Genomic DNA, 17,773 nt, shown 5'->3' with positions numbered 1-17,773 from the left:
ATAATCTGCCACTTCTTAAAAGTAGGTAACATATTATTCTTTTGCTTTAGGAAGAACACCCAAACTTTATTGGAATAGTCATCAATAATAGTCAACAAGTAATTCTCACCTCTTCTAGAAGGTACTATAGAAGGACCCCAATGAATGTAATCAAGTGTGCCTTTAGTTGAGTAGATGCCTTTAGTAAATCTGACTCTCTTCTGCTACCCAAAAATGCAATGATCACAGAACTCTAGTTTGGTAATATTCTGACCATTAAGAAGTCCTCTCCTTCTTAGTTCATCCATCCCATTTTCACTCATATTCCCCAGGAGCAAATGCCAAAGTTTAGCAATGTCACTTTCGGATAGAGAAGAGGTAGAAACAGCTGCATCACCTATAACCGTAGAGCCTTGCAAGACATACAAATTTGCAGACTTTCTCTATCCTTTCATCACAACAAAAGCACCTTTAGTAACCTTCAGGAATCCACCTTCACCAGTGTACCTATATCCGTTCAAATCAAGGGTATTCAAGGAAATAAGATTTCTCTTTAGATCTAGGACATACCATAAATCACCAAGTGTCCTCACAACCCCATCAAACATCTTAATTCTGATTATTCTAATACTATCTATCTTATAAGGTGTGTTATTTCCCATCAATACAACACCTTTAGAGAGTGCTTCATATGTTGTAAACCAATCCTGATTGCGACACATATGAAACGTGCAAGCTGAATCAAGAATCCAATCCTCACAGGGTTTGGACTTACCATCAGAAACAACCAAGAGTTCTCCATCACTACCACCATCTTCAACAAAACTGACTTCACCGGACTTCTCTAGTTGGTTTCCCTTCGGTTTTGGAGGTTTTCCTTTCTTTCTATTTTGTAACTTCCAAAACTCGAATTTGATATAGCCCTTCTTTTTGTAGTAATTACAGGATTTGTTTCTATTTTTTGATTTTGATCTATTTCTATAATCATCCCAGAGTTCCTCTCACGATTCCTTCCTTAAATAATGAGACCATCTGCTTGAGTCTCTAAACCATTCACAAGATGATTTATCTTCTCTTTAGAGAACAACGCATCATAAACTTCATCTATGGTCAAGGTATCACACTATATAAAATTGTATCCCTAAAGGTTGAGTATGATGTAGGCAGCGAACACAACAGAATCAACCCTAAATATTCCTTATCGTACTTAACCTCCAGAGTCTCTAATTCAGAGATGATTTTTGTAAAGAAAGAAAGGTGATCTTCCAAAGACGCACCCTCAGACATACGATGGGAATAAAGTCGCTGTTTGGGATGTAACTTACTTGTCAGGCTCTTCGTTATGCATAAAGATTCCTATTTCATCCACAGCACAACGGCAGTAGTCTCCTTAAAAAAATCCTATAGAATCTGATTGGATAAGTGAAGGTGGATCTGTGATAGAGCCTTTTGATTGCACCATTTATCATCATCTGTCCACGACGAGGGCATGTGATCAAACCCTATTAGCGTATCGTGCAAATCTATCTGAGCGAGCACAACCCGCACCTTAACCCGCCATAACAAAAGTCTAGTGTTGCGATCCAACAACGGAATATCATACTTCATGGTTGCCATCCCCGAGAAACAATCAACCAAGCTCTAATACCAGTTTATTATAAATCAGCAAAAATAAAGAAAACCACAAGAAAAATAATAAATAAGAAGACACAGATTTACATGGAAACCCTTGCGGGAAAAACCACAGGCAGAGGTAGAGGATGTTTCACTATAATGAAAGGAGAGGAGTACAATGTAGAGAATGAGTATTTTCTGAATACACAAAATAACCCACTAAATGCACTTATATAATATGTGCATACAAATAATTCCTAGGCCCCAAAAAATAAAGGTCCATACCGCGGGGACTTCGCCCCAGGACCTCCATCGAGATTAGTGGTGGGCTCTAGGATCGAGCCTATCGGCCCGATCCCTACTCTATCACCACAGACTCCATTGAAAATCACAAATATGGGTTGCACCGCAAAACTTCTAGGGATGGCTCAACATAATTCGGGTCACAACTCTAACAATATTGGGGTCAAAGCTATTGAATTCTGCTAAACTTGTAATTAGAATCTAGCTCCGCCCAATCGGCACAGAAGAAGAAGAGAAAAGAATGCATTTTCTTTTTGTTCATCTACTATGGGGAATAAAACCTCTTCTTCTATTTTTTGTTGGTGAAGCAAAATGCAACTTCTCGTAACATTGAGCTATGTTGCTTGGACTCTCCAAAAATGTTGCAGCATCCGTGTTGAACCCTTAAAAGATACACTACTTTGGAGGATCGACACACAACCATCGATATTATTGAAGAGTCCGAGCAGCATAGACATTCAGTCTATTGGAAGTATTTTGTGGCAACAAGAAAGTTTTCTTAGCTGAAATTCCCTTGATTTACAAATTACACATGAAAAATATAACACAAGTAAACTTTTAAGCTAAATGTACTTCCATCCCTCTTTAGTTTCCTCCACAACATATTGTGCTATTAGTTCTTTTGTCTATCTTACATTTTTTGAAAACGGGATTTGTTGTGTTTGTATATATATATAATTGCATCCAGAGGCAGATCTAGGGTGAGTTCAACTGAATTCATTATTTTCTTCTCGAACTTTGTGTATATGGAAAAAAGGATCATACTCATTCTAAACATGTTGACGCTAAATTCTGGATTCACCTCTGGATCGATATTTTTGCAGAACCGGAACAACATCCACCTTTCATAACAGCAGATACATCATCTTTTCTGATGTTAATCATTTGTCCTCTTGGTACAGATGCCGGATCATCTCCTATATCAAGATCTTTTCGACTAACCACTCGATAAATCTGAGTGAGTACTTCTGTGAAGGAGTTTTGAGTGCCTCGAGTGCAGATGTTTCCATGAAGAAAGTGTTCTCTCTTTCTGCAAAACCACTTGATTCACCCGTGGGGACATCTCTGAAGTGGCGTATATCCGCCTTAAGTAGTCCCCACGAGCATTACAACGATGTTATGGTCTGTGTGATCTCACAATTCTTTGAGCCATCTTGCTACATTTTCAAATTTTACATGGCGTGCTATGTCGTAAACCAGTAAGGCACCCATTGCTCTACGATAATATGCACTAGTGATGGCTCGATACCTTTTTATGAGACATGAAAAATGACTAGATATTTCAGGGAGGCGTGGATATTGTAAATTAGTGGACACAGTGATCTTCTAGCTAGAAATTTAATAAGAGAACAAAGAATCGTAGCATAAGGTCAACATAACCACTTCTTTCGTAGCATATTTCACAATCGACTTCTTTCAACATGCACTAGTGATGGTTCGATACCTTTTTTATGAGACATGAAAAATGATTAGATAATTCAGGGAGAGGCGCGGATATTGTAAAAGTAGTGGACACAGTGATCATCATATATATATATATATATATATATATATATATACATAACTTAGCCACCAAATCTACGTTTATAAAGACGGTGTATTTTTGGTCTTCTCTAATTTTGTTAAAGTCTTTGAGGCCACATAACCTGAAAAATTCTCTAAAATGATAGCAGCCACTACAAATTAGAGCCCGTTTAGATAGGATTAAAAAATATATATTTTTTTAGTTTAAGTGATTAAAAGCTTATAATAAGTGCTTAAAAATTAAGTATTTAAATGTTTGGATAAAAGTATTGAAACTGAAAGAAAAAGTTGTTGATGTGTTTGGTAAACAAGTGATGTTAAACACTTTTTATTGTCAAAATAACTTAAATATCCTTAAAGTTATTAACACCATAAATTAAGTGAATTATTTATAATTTTTAATTCTAAAATAAAATTTTTGAGCAAACCTCCGATGTAATGATGAGTTTGTTGAAAATAAAGGAGAAAAATGAAGAAGAAATTGAAGGAAAGAGACGAAGAGAAGTGGCAAAGAGAAAAAAAAATTAAATATTTATGAGTTACAAGTTCATGGTATCATTGAAATTAGAGAAAAATATAAAATGTAAAAAGGTAAATTTTTTTTCAAACTTTAAAGAATTTTAATCTAAAAAGTAAAAAAATTAGGGGTACCCAGCTTCTCACTTTTTGCTTTTTTTTTTAATAAGTTTTTTTTGGCACTTTTTAATTTTACCAACACTTAAAATGCTAAAAAAGAGATTAAAAGATGATTTGACCAGATTTTAATCCTATTCAAATGGGCTCTTAATGTAGTGTATTCTTTTTATAAAAAAAAATTCATAAAAACATACTCTAAAACAAGTCAAAATTGCAAATTAATTATAAACTATAATTAAAAGCTCATTTTATACTACCATCCTATATAAAAATGAACTAAATTAACTTCTACAAAAAGTAACTAGAATGTAAAAGTCTACATATTCTGTCCTAGTTAGAGATAAAAGGATTATACACATGTTATGATCAACTATATAAACTGTTGGGAAAAAGGTTCGAAATATACCTAAACTTTGACGAAATTTGTTGTAACACGCCTCAACTTTTATGGGGGGGGGGGGGGGGGTGATATATATTTGCTTAGCTGAACCACTTCAATCCTTACGTACAAAGTGTGTGTGTATTCACGCAGTGGTCCAGCTTGCAAATGTGTGCCACAGAAATATAATAAAAAATAATCTAGGGGGTGATCGAAAATCGCAAAGTTGAGGTGTGTCGCATCAAATTTAGCCAAAGTTTAAGTATATTTCACACTTTTCTCCCTAATCTTAATCATGTAAAAAAAAAATATCAATCGTGTAATATAAGTTATTAAAATTAACTTATTAGAGGAACATGGACAAGCCTTTGTCTGATTAGGGGAATTTATGAACCATATTTACAATTCTAATTGAAACGTGCAAGACTTGGTAAAACTATACTTTTAGTGTATATATGTAGGGAAAAGGCTCAAATATGCTATTGAACTATCAGAAATAGATCATTTATGCCATCAGTTAAAAGTTTGGCTCATTCATGCCATCCCCATTACAAAATCGGCTCATCCATGACATTAATTTTTAACGGTGATTTTCAAAAACAGCTTTGTCACGTGGCCTTTTATTAAAGATCCACGTCATTAATTAAAATACGGGAAAAAGCTCAAATATGCCACTGAACTATTAGAAATGCCTCATTTATGCAATCAGTTAAAAATTCAGCTCATTTATGCCATCGTCGTTATAAAATCAGCTCACCCATGTCATTACTTTTTAATGGTGGGTTTTCAAAAATAGTTTTGCCATGTGGCCTTTTATTAGAGGTCCACGACATTAATTAAAATAAGCTAATATTAATTTTAAAATATCTTAAACCCATTAAAAATAACTGATTCATTTAACATAACCCGACCCACACCCATTAAAGTATTTTTTTCCTACGACAACAACTATTTTTCTAATCAGAAAAAATAGTGATTAATGTATATCCTTTGGCTTCATTCTAAATCATTATAAATGTTACTCTTAACAGAAACCTCAAAAATTCTATTCTACAGTACCGATTAGTTTAAATTCCAGAGACTCCAATAAATACTCCGAAGTTGCAAGAAAATAAGCCAATGAACGACTAGGGCAAGCAAGAAAAAGAAAGAGGCGTACCAATACAACTTCTCCATTCTCCCATCACGAATTAAGGGTATACATTATTGAAAAATTATTTCAAATAAATAATCTCGATACTAACTAATTTCAGATATTTTGAAATTAATATTGATTTCTTTTTAATTAATAACGTGAACTTCTAATAGAAGACCACGTGGTAAAGATATTTTTAAAAATCCATCTTTAAAAAGTAATGGCATGAATGGGTTGATTTTATAACGATGATGACATAAATGAGCTGAACTTTTAACTGATGGCATAAATGAGCTATTTATGATAGTTCAATGGCATATTTGAGCCTTTTTGCTTATTTTAATTAATGATGTGGACCTCTAATACAAGGCCACATTGCAAAGTTGTTTTTTAAAACCACCGTTAAAAAGTAATGACATGGATAAGCTGATTTTGTAATGCGATGGAATGAATGAGCTGAACTTTTAACTGATGGCATAAATGAGCCATTTCTGATAGTTCAGTGGCATATTTGAGCCTTTTCCCTGTTATGTATTGACATTCTTTGACTTTTTCATTAATTTACTTCTTTTTATTTTGAAACCCCTAAATGAAAATTTTAACGCCGCACTAAATATGACAGAATGAATGAAGAAAAGTATTTTTTTCAAAATCATGAAGACCAAAAGGGAGATTTTATTGCTATTTAAAGTCTCAAAACCACATGTATAAGAAATACCATTTTCCTACTAATTTTTGCACTAATGGAGAAAGCCTTCAGTTCTTTTCTCTTAATAGTACTCCTGCTACTTTACTATGTTATGGCTATTTCAGCCATGACCCAAACCAACATTACCACTGATCAATTGGCTCTTCTCGTGTTGAAATCCCAAATCATTTAAGACCCTTTTCACTTTTTGGATGAAAGTTGGTCTCCTGTTACTTCTGTATGCCATTGGGGTGGAGTCACTTGTGTCTCTCGTCACCAGAGAGTGAAGTCCTTGAATCTTTCCAACATGGCTCTTTCAGGCAGGATTCCCCTTGAATTTGGAAACCTCATATTTCTCATTTCTCTTGACTTGGGTATCAACAATTTCCATGGAAATTTGCCTCAAGAAATGGCACGCTCGCGTCGGCTTAAGTTTCTTAGGTTAAGTGTCAACAACTTCAGTTGAAAGATTCCTTCTTGGTTTGGATTTTTACACCAACTTCAATTTCTAAGTCTTCGGAATAATAGTTTCACTAGTTCCATTCCTTCTTCATTTTCTAATATGTCTACACTTGAGACTTTGAATATGAACTATAATTACATAGAGGGCCAAATCCCAAAAGTGATTGGAAATCTTATAAACCTTGGAGTATTATGCTTGGGGGGTAACAAGATCATAGGCTTTATTCCTACATCACTCTCGAATTCCTCAAGGTAGGAGACTTTGGAGATATCTTATAATTCACTTCAAGGAAACTGTTAGAGTTGTGACCCAAATTTTGTTGATTTGGCCTAGAAAGTTTTGTGGTGCAACCCATCTTTGTGATTTTCAATTGGGTATGTGGTGGTAGCATAGGAATTGGACCGATAGGCCCATGGACCTTTATATTTTTTGGGCCTAGAACTTTTTTGTTTGCACATATTATATAAGTGTAATTAGTGGGTTGTTCTGGGGTATCCAGAAAATACGCATTCTCCACACTATACTCCCCTCCTTTCATTATAGTGAAACATCCTCTGCCTCTGCCCGTGGTTTTTTCCATAAGGGTTTTCATATAAATCTGTGTGTTCTTGTTTTTTTCTGTTTATAGTTAGCTTTATTTCTGCCCGATTCTTAACAAACTGGTATCAGAGCCTGTTCGATTATTTTTTTGGGGATGGCAACCATAAAGTATGATATTTCGTTGTTGGATCGCAATACCAAATTTTTGTTATGGCAGGTTAAGATGCTGGCTGTGCTCACGCAGATGAATTTTGATAATGCTTTATTAGGGTTTGAGAAGATGCCCTCATCGTGGACGAACGAGGACAAATGACATAAGGATCAGAAGGCTCTATCTCAGATCCACCTTCATTTATCCAATTAGATTCTACAGGGAATTTTGAAGGAGACCACAACCACTATGTTATGGTTGAAATTAGAATCGTTGTGTATGACAAAGAGCCTAACAAGTAAGTTGCATCTCAAGCAATGAATTTATTCCCATCGCATGTCTGAGGGTGCATCCTTGGAAGATCACCAATCTGTATTTAAAGAAATTATCTCTGATTTAGAGACTATTGAGGTTAAGTACGATGAGGAAGATTTAGGGTTGATTTTGTTGTGTTCATTGCCTGCATCATACATGACCTTTAGGGCTATAATTTTATATATTAGTGATACCCTAATAATTGATGAAGTCTATCATGCGTTGTTTTCTAAGGAAAAGATGAAACATTTTGTGAATGGGTTAGAGACTCAAGGAGATGATCTCATTATTTGAGAAAGAAGGACTCGTGAGAGGAATTCTGGCGTGATGACAGGAATAGGTCAAAATCTAGAAATTGAAATAAAACCTGTAATTATTGTAAGAAGAAGGTTCATATCAAATCTAAGTATTGGAAGCTATAGAACAGAGAGAAAAGAGAAGCTCCCAAATCGAAGGGAAACCAACCAGAGAAGTCTAGTGAAGCCAGTTTTATGAAAGATGGCGGTAGTGATGGAGAACTCTTGGTAGATTCTGAGGGTAACTTCATACCCTGTGTGGACTATATTCTTGATTCAGCTTGCACGATTCATATGTGTCATAATCGGGATTAATTTACAACATATTAAACAGTCTCTAAATGTGCTGTGTTGATGGGAAATAATACACCTTATAAGATAGATGGTATTGGAACAATCAGGTTCAAAATATTTGATAGGGTTGTGAGGACACTTGGTGATGTGCGACATGTCGCAGACCTGAAGAGAAATCTTATTTCCTTGAGTAGCCTTGATTCGAATGGTTATAGGTACATTGGTGAAGGTGGAATCCTAAAGGTTACTAAAGGTGCTTTTATTGTGATGAAGGGATAGAGAAAGTCTGCTAATTTGTATGTCCTACAAGGCTGTACTATAATAGGTGATGCAACTATTTCTACCTCCTCTCTATCAGAAAGTGATGTTGCTAAACTTTGGCATAAGCACCTGGGGCATATGAGTGAAAATAAGATGGATGAACTAAGTAAGAGAGGACTTCTTGATGGGTAGAGTATTACCAAACTGGAGTTCTGCGAGCATTGCATTTTTGGAAAGAAGAAGAAAGTCAGATTCACTAAAGGCACCACTCAACTAAAGGCACACTTGATTACATTCATTCTGATCTCTGGGTCTTTCTAGAGTACCTTCTAAAGAAGGTGTATTGATGACTATTCTAGAAAAGTTTGGGTGTTCTTCCTGAAGCAAAAAAATGATGTGTTCCCTACTTTTAAAGAATGAAAGATTATGATTGAAAAGCAAACAGGGAAGCAGGTAAAATACCTTCGTACTTATAATGGTTTAGAGTTCTGCTCTAATGAATTTAATGGTTTGTGCAAGTTAGAAAGAGTTGTGAGGCACTTGACAGTTTGTCATACTCTGCAGTAGAATGGTGTGGCTGAATGAATGAATAGGACTATAATAGAGAAGGTGCGTTGTATGCTCTCTAATGCTAGTTTACCCAAGTTTTTTTAGGCCGAAGCTGCTTCCACTACTTGTTTTCTTATTAACCATTCTCCCTTAATCGTGATTGATAAAATGACTCTACAAGAGGTATGGTCTGGTACTCTTGCTAGTTATTCTGATTTGAGGATATTTGGATGTCCTGCGTATACGCATATTCATAATGGAAAGTTGGAACCTAGATCTGTCATATGCTTATTTATGGGTTATAAGCCCCGTGTTAAAGGTTATAATCTTTGGTGTCCAGAAAGCAGAAAGGTTATAATTAGCAGAGATGTTGTGTTTGATGAAACTGCCATGCTTCAGGCTCTCTCCTAATCTAGTGCTTCTCCCCCAGATAAGCTTAGTGACACGAATCAGCAAAAGTTATTCACCCATGTTAAATTACAAATTGGTGCAGAGTCTAAACCAGTGCCTACTTCTCAGTCTAGACTAGAGATATAGAGTGGTACTATTTCTTCTTCACCACCAGTGACGCCATAATATTATATTACCAAAGACAAACCTAGAAGAGATATTAGACCTCCTCAGAAGTATGATGGAGCTGATTTGGTTTCTTATGCATTGAGTGTAAAAGAAGGTATTGATTCCGATGAAAAACCTTCTTCTTAATCAGAGGCAGTTAGTTGTGATGATTCTGGCCGATGGATGATTTCTATACAGGAGGAGATGGAATCACTTCATAAGAATGACACATGTGATTTAGTGTGATTGCTTAAAGATAAGAAAGTTGTCCGTCGCAAGTAGGTATTCAAAAAAAAATATGGAACATCGGGAGTTGAAAATACTAGGTACAACACAAGAATAGTTTCTAAAGGTTACAGTCAGGTTCCAGGTGTTGACTTCACAGATGTGTTTTCTCCAGTTGTAAAGCATAGTTCGATTCAACCCTTGCTTGGTATTGTGGCCATGTATGTTCTTGAGCTTGAGCAGTTGGATGTTAAAACTGCATTCTTACATGGAGAACTTGAGTAGATATCTATATGTAGCAACCAGAGGGTTTTGGAGTCTCAGGAAAGGAGGACTATGTATGCTTGCTGAAAAAGTCTCTTTATGGCTTAAAAAAGTCTCCCAGCCAGTGGTATAAGAGGTTTGACTCTTTTATGACCTCTCATATTTTTTGGAGGAGTAGTTATGATAGTTGTGTCTACTTCAAGGAGGTAAGTGTATCTTCTCTTGTATGTTGATTGCAGTAAAGGATATGAGAGAGAGAATAAAAGTCAAAGCCCAGCTCAGCAAGGAGTTTGAGATGAAGGATCTAAGAGCAGTAAAGAAGATTCTTGGCATGGAAATTATGAGGGATAGAGAGAAGTGTAAATTATACTTGAGTCAGAAAAGGTATACTGAGAAAGTGCTTCATAGGTTCAATATGAAAAATGCCAAACCTGTAAGTACTCCATTGGCAGCTTACTTCAAACTCTCGGCCACGTTATCTTTAAAGATAGATGATGAGCATGACTATATGCCTCGAGTTCCATACTCTAGTGCTGTTGGGTCTCTTATGTATGCGATCATGTGTTCCCGACCAAATTTATCTTATGTCATCAGTGTAGTTAGCAGATATATGTCAAATCCAGGCAAAGAACATTGCAAAGCAGTTCAATGAATTTTCAGATACTTGCATGGATCTTCTGATGTTTGTTTGTAGTTTGGGAGAAATAGAGATGGAGTAATCAGGTATGTTGATTCTAATTTTACAGGAGATCATGATAAAATAAGATCCCTTATAGGATATGTTTTCACCATTGGTGGTTGTGCTATTAGTTGAAAAGCTACCTTACAGACTATGGTTGACGAGGTAGAGTATATGGCTATTATAGAGGCTTTCAAGGAAGCTATTTGGTTGAAGGTTCTGTTTGGTGAACTTAGCAAAGACTTATAGATTACTATGGTCTTTTGCGATAGTCAGAGTGCTATCAGATGTTAAGTACATCAATGTTTGGTATCATTTTGTGCGTGAAATTATTGCTCGTGGTGATATTGTGGTGAGCAAGATTAGTACTCATGATAATTCTGCTGATATGATGACCAAGACACTGCCAAGTGCCAAGTTTGAGCATTGCTTGGACTTGGTTAGTGTTAGCTGTTAAGATATGCCCTTAGGGGCTTTTGTGGAAGAGGTAGAGAGTTTGTCTTAAAATGGATTTGAGTTCTGAATTAGAATTCGTGTCAAGGTGGAGATTGTTAGAGTTGTGACCCGAATTTTGTTGATCCGGCCCAGAAAGTTTCGCGGTGCAACCCGTGTTTATGATTTTCAATTGGGTCTATGGTGGTAGCATAAGGATCGGGCCGATAGGCCCGTGGACCTTTATGTTTTTTGGGCCTAGGACTTTTTTGTATGCACATATTATATAAGTGCATTTAGTGGGTTGTTTTGGGGTATCCATAAAATACGCATTCTCCACATTGTACTCCTCTCCTTTCATTATAGTGATCCTCTGCCTCTGCCCATGGTTTTTCCCGCAAGGGTTTCCACGTAAATCTGTGTGTTCTTGTTTTTCTTTCTACTTGTGGTTTGCTTTTTTTTCGGTCCGATTCCCAACAGAAACATTCCAGAAGAGATCGGCAATCTTCACAACATGAACTGGTTGTCCATTCAATTTAACAAACTAACAGGTTCAATACCATTCACAATTTTCAATAATTCTAGGATCGAAGTCATTGCATTTACAGGCAATAGCTTATCAGGATATCTTCCCAATGGTTTATGCAATGGCATCCCAATAGTCAAAGGGCTTTTTCTGTCTCATAACAAGCTTCACGGTCATATGCCCACAAGCTTATCAAGTTGTTCCCTACTTCAAATTTTGTCTTTATCATATAATGAGTTTGATGGACCAATACATAGTGAACTTGGAAGTTTGAGTAAGTTGCAGCGATTGCATCTCGGAGATAACCATTTCACTGGTACGTTCCATCTTATGAATACTAGCACTATTGCATCTTATTACAATACTGGAAATAAGCTTATAGGTACATATATATTCTAATGGTGTCTCATGTTAATTTTTATAGATCCATTAGAACTATTAAAATTCTATGAATTTATACATGTAATGAGTAATAAAATGTAGCAACTATAAATAAATCTTCAAGCGTATGACAAGAAACACCATATAAGGAGCGTCTTTTAATGTTTAAAATTAATCTGTTTTAAGAAATAATCAGTAAATTTGAACTCTTGTTGGTAGTTAGCTAACTTCTAATAAAGTATCAGTTTATATATTTGAGTCCTTATAAAAATACAAACCTGCACAGTCAGAAATTCATAGAAAATTAAATTAAGAACTTTAATGTAGAAAAAAATATATATAATATGTACATCCTTCTTAAGACTTTGATCAATAACAATAGGACAAAGAAGTATATAGCTATTACACAATTTTCTGAGTTCTTGTCGACACCTTTTCCCATAACCAGTTAAAATTCAAGAGTCTTCTTATCAAGTCAAACTAAAGCATGAATCACATAGATAAGCATTGAGCTAAATAGTTCATCTCACTTGTATTCATTTTTTGTGTAGACTGGTGAAATACCCAAAGAGATAAGCAATCTCGTTGAGTTGGAGGAACTTGATCTTGCGAATAATAGTTTTAGTGGTCGACTTGATACAGAGATCTTCAACATATCAGGGCTGAGAATAATTGATTCATTCAACAATCTATCAGAAAGCCTCCCACCAATCTTAGGTTCTATCTTACCCAACATTGAAGAGCTTTATCTAAACAACTTAAACAATCTTGTTGGGACTATTCCTCAGTCCATCTCCAATTATTCAAAACTTACTCGTCTAGAGCTTTCTAACAACCAATTCACGCGCTTGATTCCCAATTCTCTTGGATCTTTGACTCATCTAAAGTTAATTTAGGGGGAAACAATTTAACCAGTGACTCATCATTAATCTTCCTAACTTCCATAACCAATAGCAGAAATTTAACATTTCTTGATATATCTTTCAACCCGCTAAATGGCATGCTTCCAGGTTCCATGGGGAACCTTTCCACATCTCTTAGAAAATTATTGCTGACAGTTGAAAAATCCAAGGACTCATTCCAAATGAAGTTGGGAACTTAAGCAACTTATTATTCCTTGATTTTTCTGGAAACAACTTGGCTGGATCAATTCCCACAAAAATTGGCAACTTGAGAGGCCTTCAGCGCTTCAACTTGAGTTACAACAAACTTACAGGATTTGTTGGTGATCATATATGTAAATTGCAGCATCTGGGTGATATTTACTTGGGTCAAAATCAACTTGCAGGTTCTCTTCCTAATCGTTTAGGGAATATTAATTCCCTTAGGGAGATACATCTCGATTCCAACAAATTGAGTTCCAATATATCACCAAGCTTAGCTTAGGGAACCTTCAAGATCTAGTGGTTCTTGACTTATCATCAAACAACATGGTAGGTTCTTTACCTCCAGTAATTAGAAATCTAAAGGCTATAACAAAGATGGATCTATCGATGAATAAATTCTCCAATGGAATTCCAAGAGAAATTGGAGGATTGAAAAATTTGGCACACCTTTCTTTGAGACACAACAAGTTACAAGGAGCTATACCTGACTCAATGAGCAAAATGGTAGGTTTGGAATTCCTAAACCTTTCTCACAATAATATATTTGGAATAATTCCTAAGTCTTTGGAGAAACTTCAAAACTTGAAGTATTTCAATGTTCCTGTCAACAAATTGTATGGTGAAATACCCTCGGGGGGTCCTTTCAAGATCCTCTCGAGTCAGTTTTTCATCCACAATGAAGCATTGTGTGGTTATTCAAGATTTAGTGTCCCACCATGCCCCACTTCATCAAAGCACAGATCAAACAGGAAAAAATTGCTAGTTCTTTTTCTTTTGCTCGCAATGGCAGTTGTATTTGTTCCTACAACCTTTGTTCTCCTATGTATAAGGCATAGAAGAGGTAAGAGAGCTCCACCACAAGCTGAGTCATTGTCTACCGAAACAAGAGAAAGAATTTCATACAATGAATTGCTCCAAGCAACTGATGGGCTTAGCGAGAGTAATCTGATTGGTTGTGGAAGTTTTAGCTTTGTGTACAAAGGCATTCTCAGAAGTGGAACTGCCATTGCAGTTAAAGTGTTCAATCTACAACTGAATGCGACATTCAAGAGTTTTGATATGGAATGTGAAGTTCTGTGCAACCTTCGCCATAGGAATCTCATAAAAGTAATTACTAGCTTTTCCAACCTTGATTTTAAGGCTTTATTGCTCGAGTATATGCCTAATGGGAGGCTTGAGAAGTATTTCTATTCGCACAACAACTTCTTAGACATCATGCAAAGGCTAAGCATAATGATAGATGTGGCATGTGCATTGGAATATTTGCACCATGGGTGCTCGCCGCCTGTGATTCACTGTGATTTGAAGCCGAGTAATGTCTTGCTGGATGATGATATGGTTGCCCACCTAAGAGACTTTGGCATTTCAAAACTACTTGGTGAAGATGAGAGTGATTTATACACTAAAACCTTAGCAACATTGAGTTATATTGAGCCAGGTAATGTCTCTTGATTTTTCTTTGAACATTTCTTTTGCCTTTCTTTTTTTCCTCCAAGTTATCATGTTACATCTTTAACTTAGTTGTTTGATTGTAGAGTATGGACAAGATGGATTGGTGTCTACTAAATGTGATGTGTATAGTTATGGAATCATGTTGCTGGAAACGTTTACTAGGAGAAAGCCTAGCGAGTTTGACGGAGATCATAGCTTGAAGCACTGGGTGAGTTATTCACTTCCCGATGCAGTAATAGATGTTGCAGATGCCAACTTGGTTCCACCAACAGATAATCACTTATTGAAGAAGTTGGATTGCGTGGCATTAATCATGAATGTCGCACTATATTGATGTGCTGAATCTCCAGCAAGACGGATAAATATGAAAGATGTTGTAGGGATGCTAGAAAAGATCAGAATTCAACCTCTCGCATGTTGAACATGCTCTTGGAAATTCTTATTCCAAATAACTTGTTTTGTTGCAAATGTTCGCTAAATAATTGTATTGATGAGAGGAATAGCTTTCCTAGACTACAAATAGCTTCTACAAGTAGCCTCTATCAATTTGATTGCTTTCTTCGGCATTATAAACATTTGACCATCTATGTAGTGATCTTGGCAGTAATTTTTGCCAGTAGAGGTTTGCGTTGCAGAACGGTGAGTCTTTTAATGGATAATGGAGCACCTATATACTTGAATGAAGCTCACCACTCTCATATCCAAGAAGAGCTAGGATACTGCTTTTGGTATGGTCATTTACCCCTCCAGAATAGACCATACCATACTAGCACTATTGCTCATCTATGCAATAGTGCTAGTATTCATAAGAGGTATGGAAATAAGATGCAATATTGCAGAATAGTGCTAGTATTCATAAGAGGTACATATATATTCTAATGGTGTCTCATGTTAATTTTTATAGATCCATTTGAACTATTAAAATTCTATGAATTTATGCATGTAATGAGTAAGAAAATGTAACAATTACCAATAAATCTTCAAGCGTATGACAAGAAATACCATATAAGGAGCGTCTTTTAATGTTTAAAATTAATCTATAAAAATTTGGGGCAGAACAGTTGCATTGTTATTTTTCTCCCTTTTTCTTTTCACGGTGGTGGAGGCATCTACATCTGATTTAAATCATTCAGAATCTTAACGGAAGGGTAAGGCCCTTGAAAAGTAGCTTGCACTTGAATTCTTTGGTTGAGAAATTGTTGTAGAGGATCATACATGATCTCACCTCCAGAGTTTGATTGCAGCTCTTGATCCAAGGGTGAGCACTCCGTCTTCAGGCTGCCATGGGTCATCTTATTTGTTCTTCTCCATCTTTCGGGCAATGAAAAATTCTTTATTTACTTTATTTTTTTATATCTCTTTAGACATGATCTTTGTTAGTAGTTCTTGTACGATGACTTTCGGGTCTTGGGAATTTTAGTAAGTAGATTGTTCGGTTTCCGCAGAAAAAAAATAATCTGTAAAATTTGAACTCCAACTGGTAGTTAGCTAACTTCTAATAAAGTATCAGTTTATATATTTGAGTCCATATAAGAGAAAATGGTAAAAGTCCCCCCCAACCTTTACCCCAAATCTCAACAAAATACCTTGACCCCCTTGAACTATTTAAAAGTGGACTTATTTCCTCCCTAAATGTTGAGGTGGCACGGAATGTGTAGTACACTCTCTTTGAGAGAGTGAAGACATTTTAACCTCTTAATTTTCTAATTTTTTATGCTTTTTATTTATTTTTTCAATTGTCTCTTCTTTCTCTTATCTCTTCTTTCTTTCTTCTCTTCAACAAAACACCATGGTTGTTTCTCTCTCTTCTATCTTCTTTCATTCTTTTTCTCTTCAACAAAATACCATGACTGCTCCACACACACCCTAAATGGTCATCTGCAATTTCATAAAAAACAGCTCAAGTAACCATTATTTCAACACACGCCAAATGGGTCATCTTCAATTCCATCAAAATAGCAAAATTAACAATTACTTCTACCAAAGACTCTAAAATCACCAAATTGGTTATCTCCAGTTCCATCAAAACTAGCTCAATTAACCATTATTTTCACACACACACGTCCTCCTTAACAAACTGCAAAATCTAAGCAACATTAAATCAAACTTAAATTAAAAAATAAACTATTGACAAAAAGTAAGACTCTCCTTGCAAGTAATACTACATTTTTGTAATACCCCGCATGTTTCTAAGCTAGGAGACGAACCATTTTTCCTACCTATGAAATCTCCTATCCTATGATTCATACTTGAGTACATAACTTACAATGAGTATCTTAGCTATAAGATAGCTTATGATGCGTTAAGCATGTTCATACGAGTCACTTAAGGTAATACAAGCTAAGAGTTTTTGAATCTATCAAGTTTTAGTGTTCGATTTCATAAGGGTCATATTTGAATGAGTATAACTCCATGTTAATATATTATTTCTTCATATTTATACCCACCAAATTATATAGAATCGAATTAGCTTTCCAACGATACCAATTTCATCAAAATTCGACACCCGAGCTAGGAGTTATGGCTTTGCGAAGTAGAGTGCGTCGCCTAACCAATCACACATGACCACTGAAAAGCTTATGCGATAGCATATGTGGCGCCTATGTAAACATAGGCGATAGTATATGCGGCGCCTATGTAGATATAGGCGATATCATATGTGGCGCCTATGTAAATTTAGGCGATATCATATGCGGCGCCTATGTAAATATATGCGATATCATATGCGGCGCATATCTTATGGTTTCAAGTGACTTAAACACTTCGTTTTGAGTTATTTTGAGGGTAATTAAGTCTTTTAACACTCCTTACACGTCCTTAAACTTAACCCTACGAAATATATAGCTCCTAATTATATTACAACCCTACTAACATTTTTAGTTCGTCTTCCAAGAGCACTAAAAGAGAAAAACAACTAGGGTTGCATAATTAATCTTGAAGATCCAATTTTAAGGAAATTCCTCCACCAATCATCAAGAATCTTTCTTTTAAGGTATGCGTGATTTGATTCATGGACTCCTTTC

General features: G+C 35.8%; 2 protein-coding genes across 2 annotated transcripts; both read left to right on the top strand.

Annotated features, from left to right (window-relative positions):
• The first annotated feature begins 1,698 nt into the window (after positions 1-1,698).
• Positions 1,699-13,088, top strand: LOC107869103 (LRR receptor-like serine/threonine-protein kinase RGI1). Its single transcript, XM_016715675.1, has 3 exons — positions 1,699-1,784; positions 2,799-3,018; positions 12,744-13,088. The coding sequence occupies exons 1-3, from the start codon at positions 1,699-1,701 to the stop codon at positions 13,086-13,088; spliced, it is 651 nt and encodes a 216-aa protein (XP_016571161.1).
• A 585-nt stretch (positions 13,089-13,673) lies between these two features.
• On the top strand, positions 13,674-15,084 carry LOC107869104 (receptor kinase-like protein Xa21). Its single transcript, XM_016715676.1, has 2 exons — positions 13,674-14,736; positions 14,834-15,084. Exons 1-2 carry the CDS (start codon positions 13,674-13,676, stop codon positions 15,082-15,084), a joined length of 1,314 nt encoding a protein of 437 aa, XP_016571162.1.
• Positions 15,085-17,773: the final 2,689 nt, after the last annotated feature.

The sequence above is a fragment of the Capsicum annuum genome, unplaced genomic scaffold (assembly GCF_002878395.1).
Source record: "Capsicum annuum cultivar UCD-10X-F1 unplaced genomic scaffold, UCD10Xv1.1 ctg3914, whole genome shotgun sequence".
NCBI lineage: Eukaryota > Viridiplantae > Streptophyta > Magnoliopsida > Solanales > Solanaceae > Capsicum > Capsicum annuum.
The sequence above is the reverse complement of the archived record's forward strand: the minus strand, read 5'-3'. Positions and strand labels throughout refer to the sequence as shown.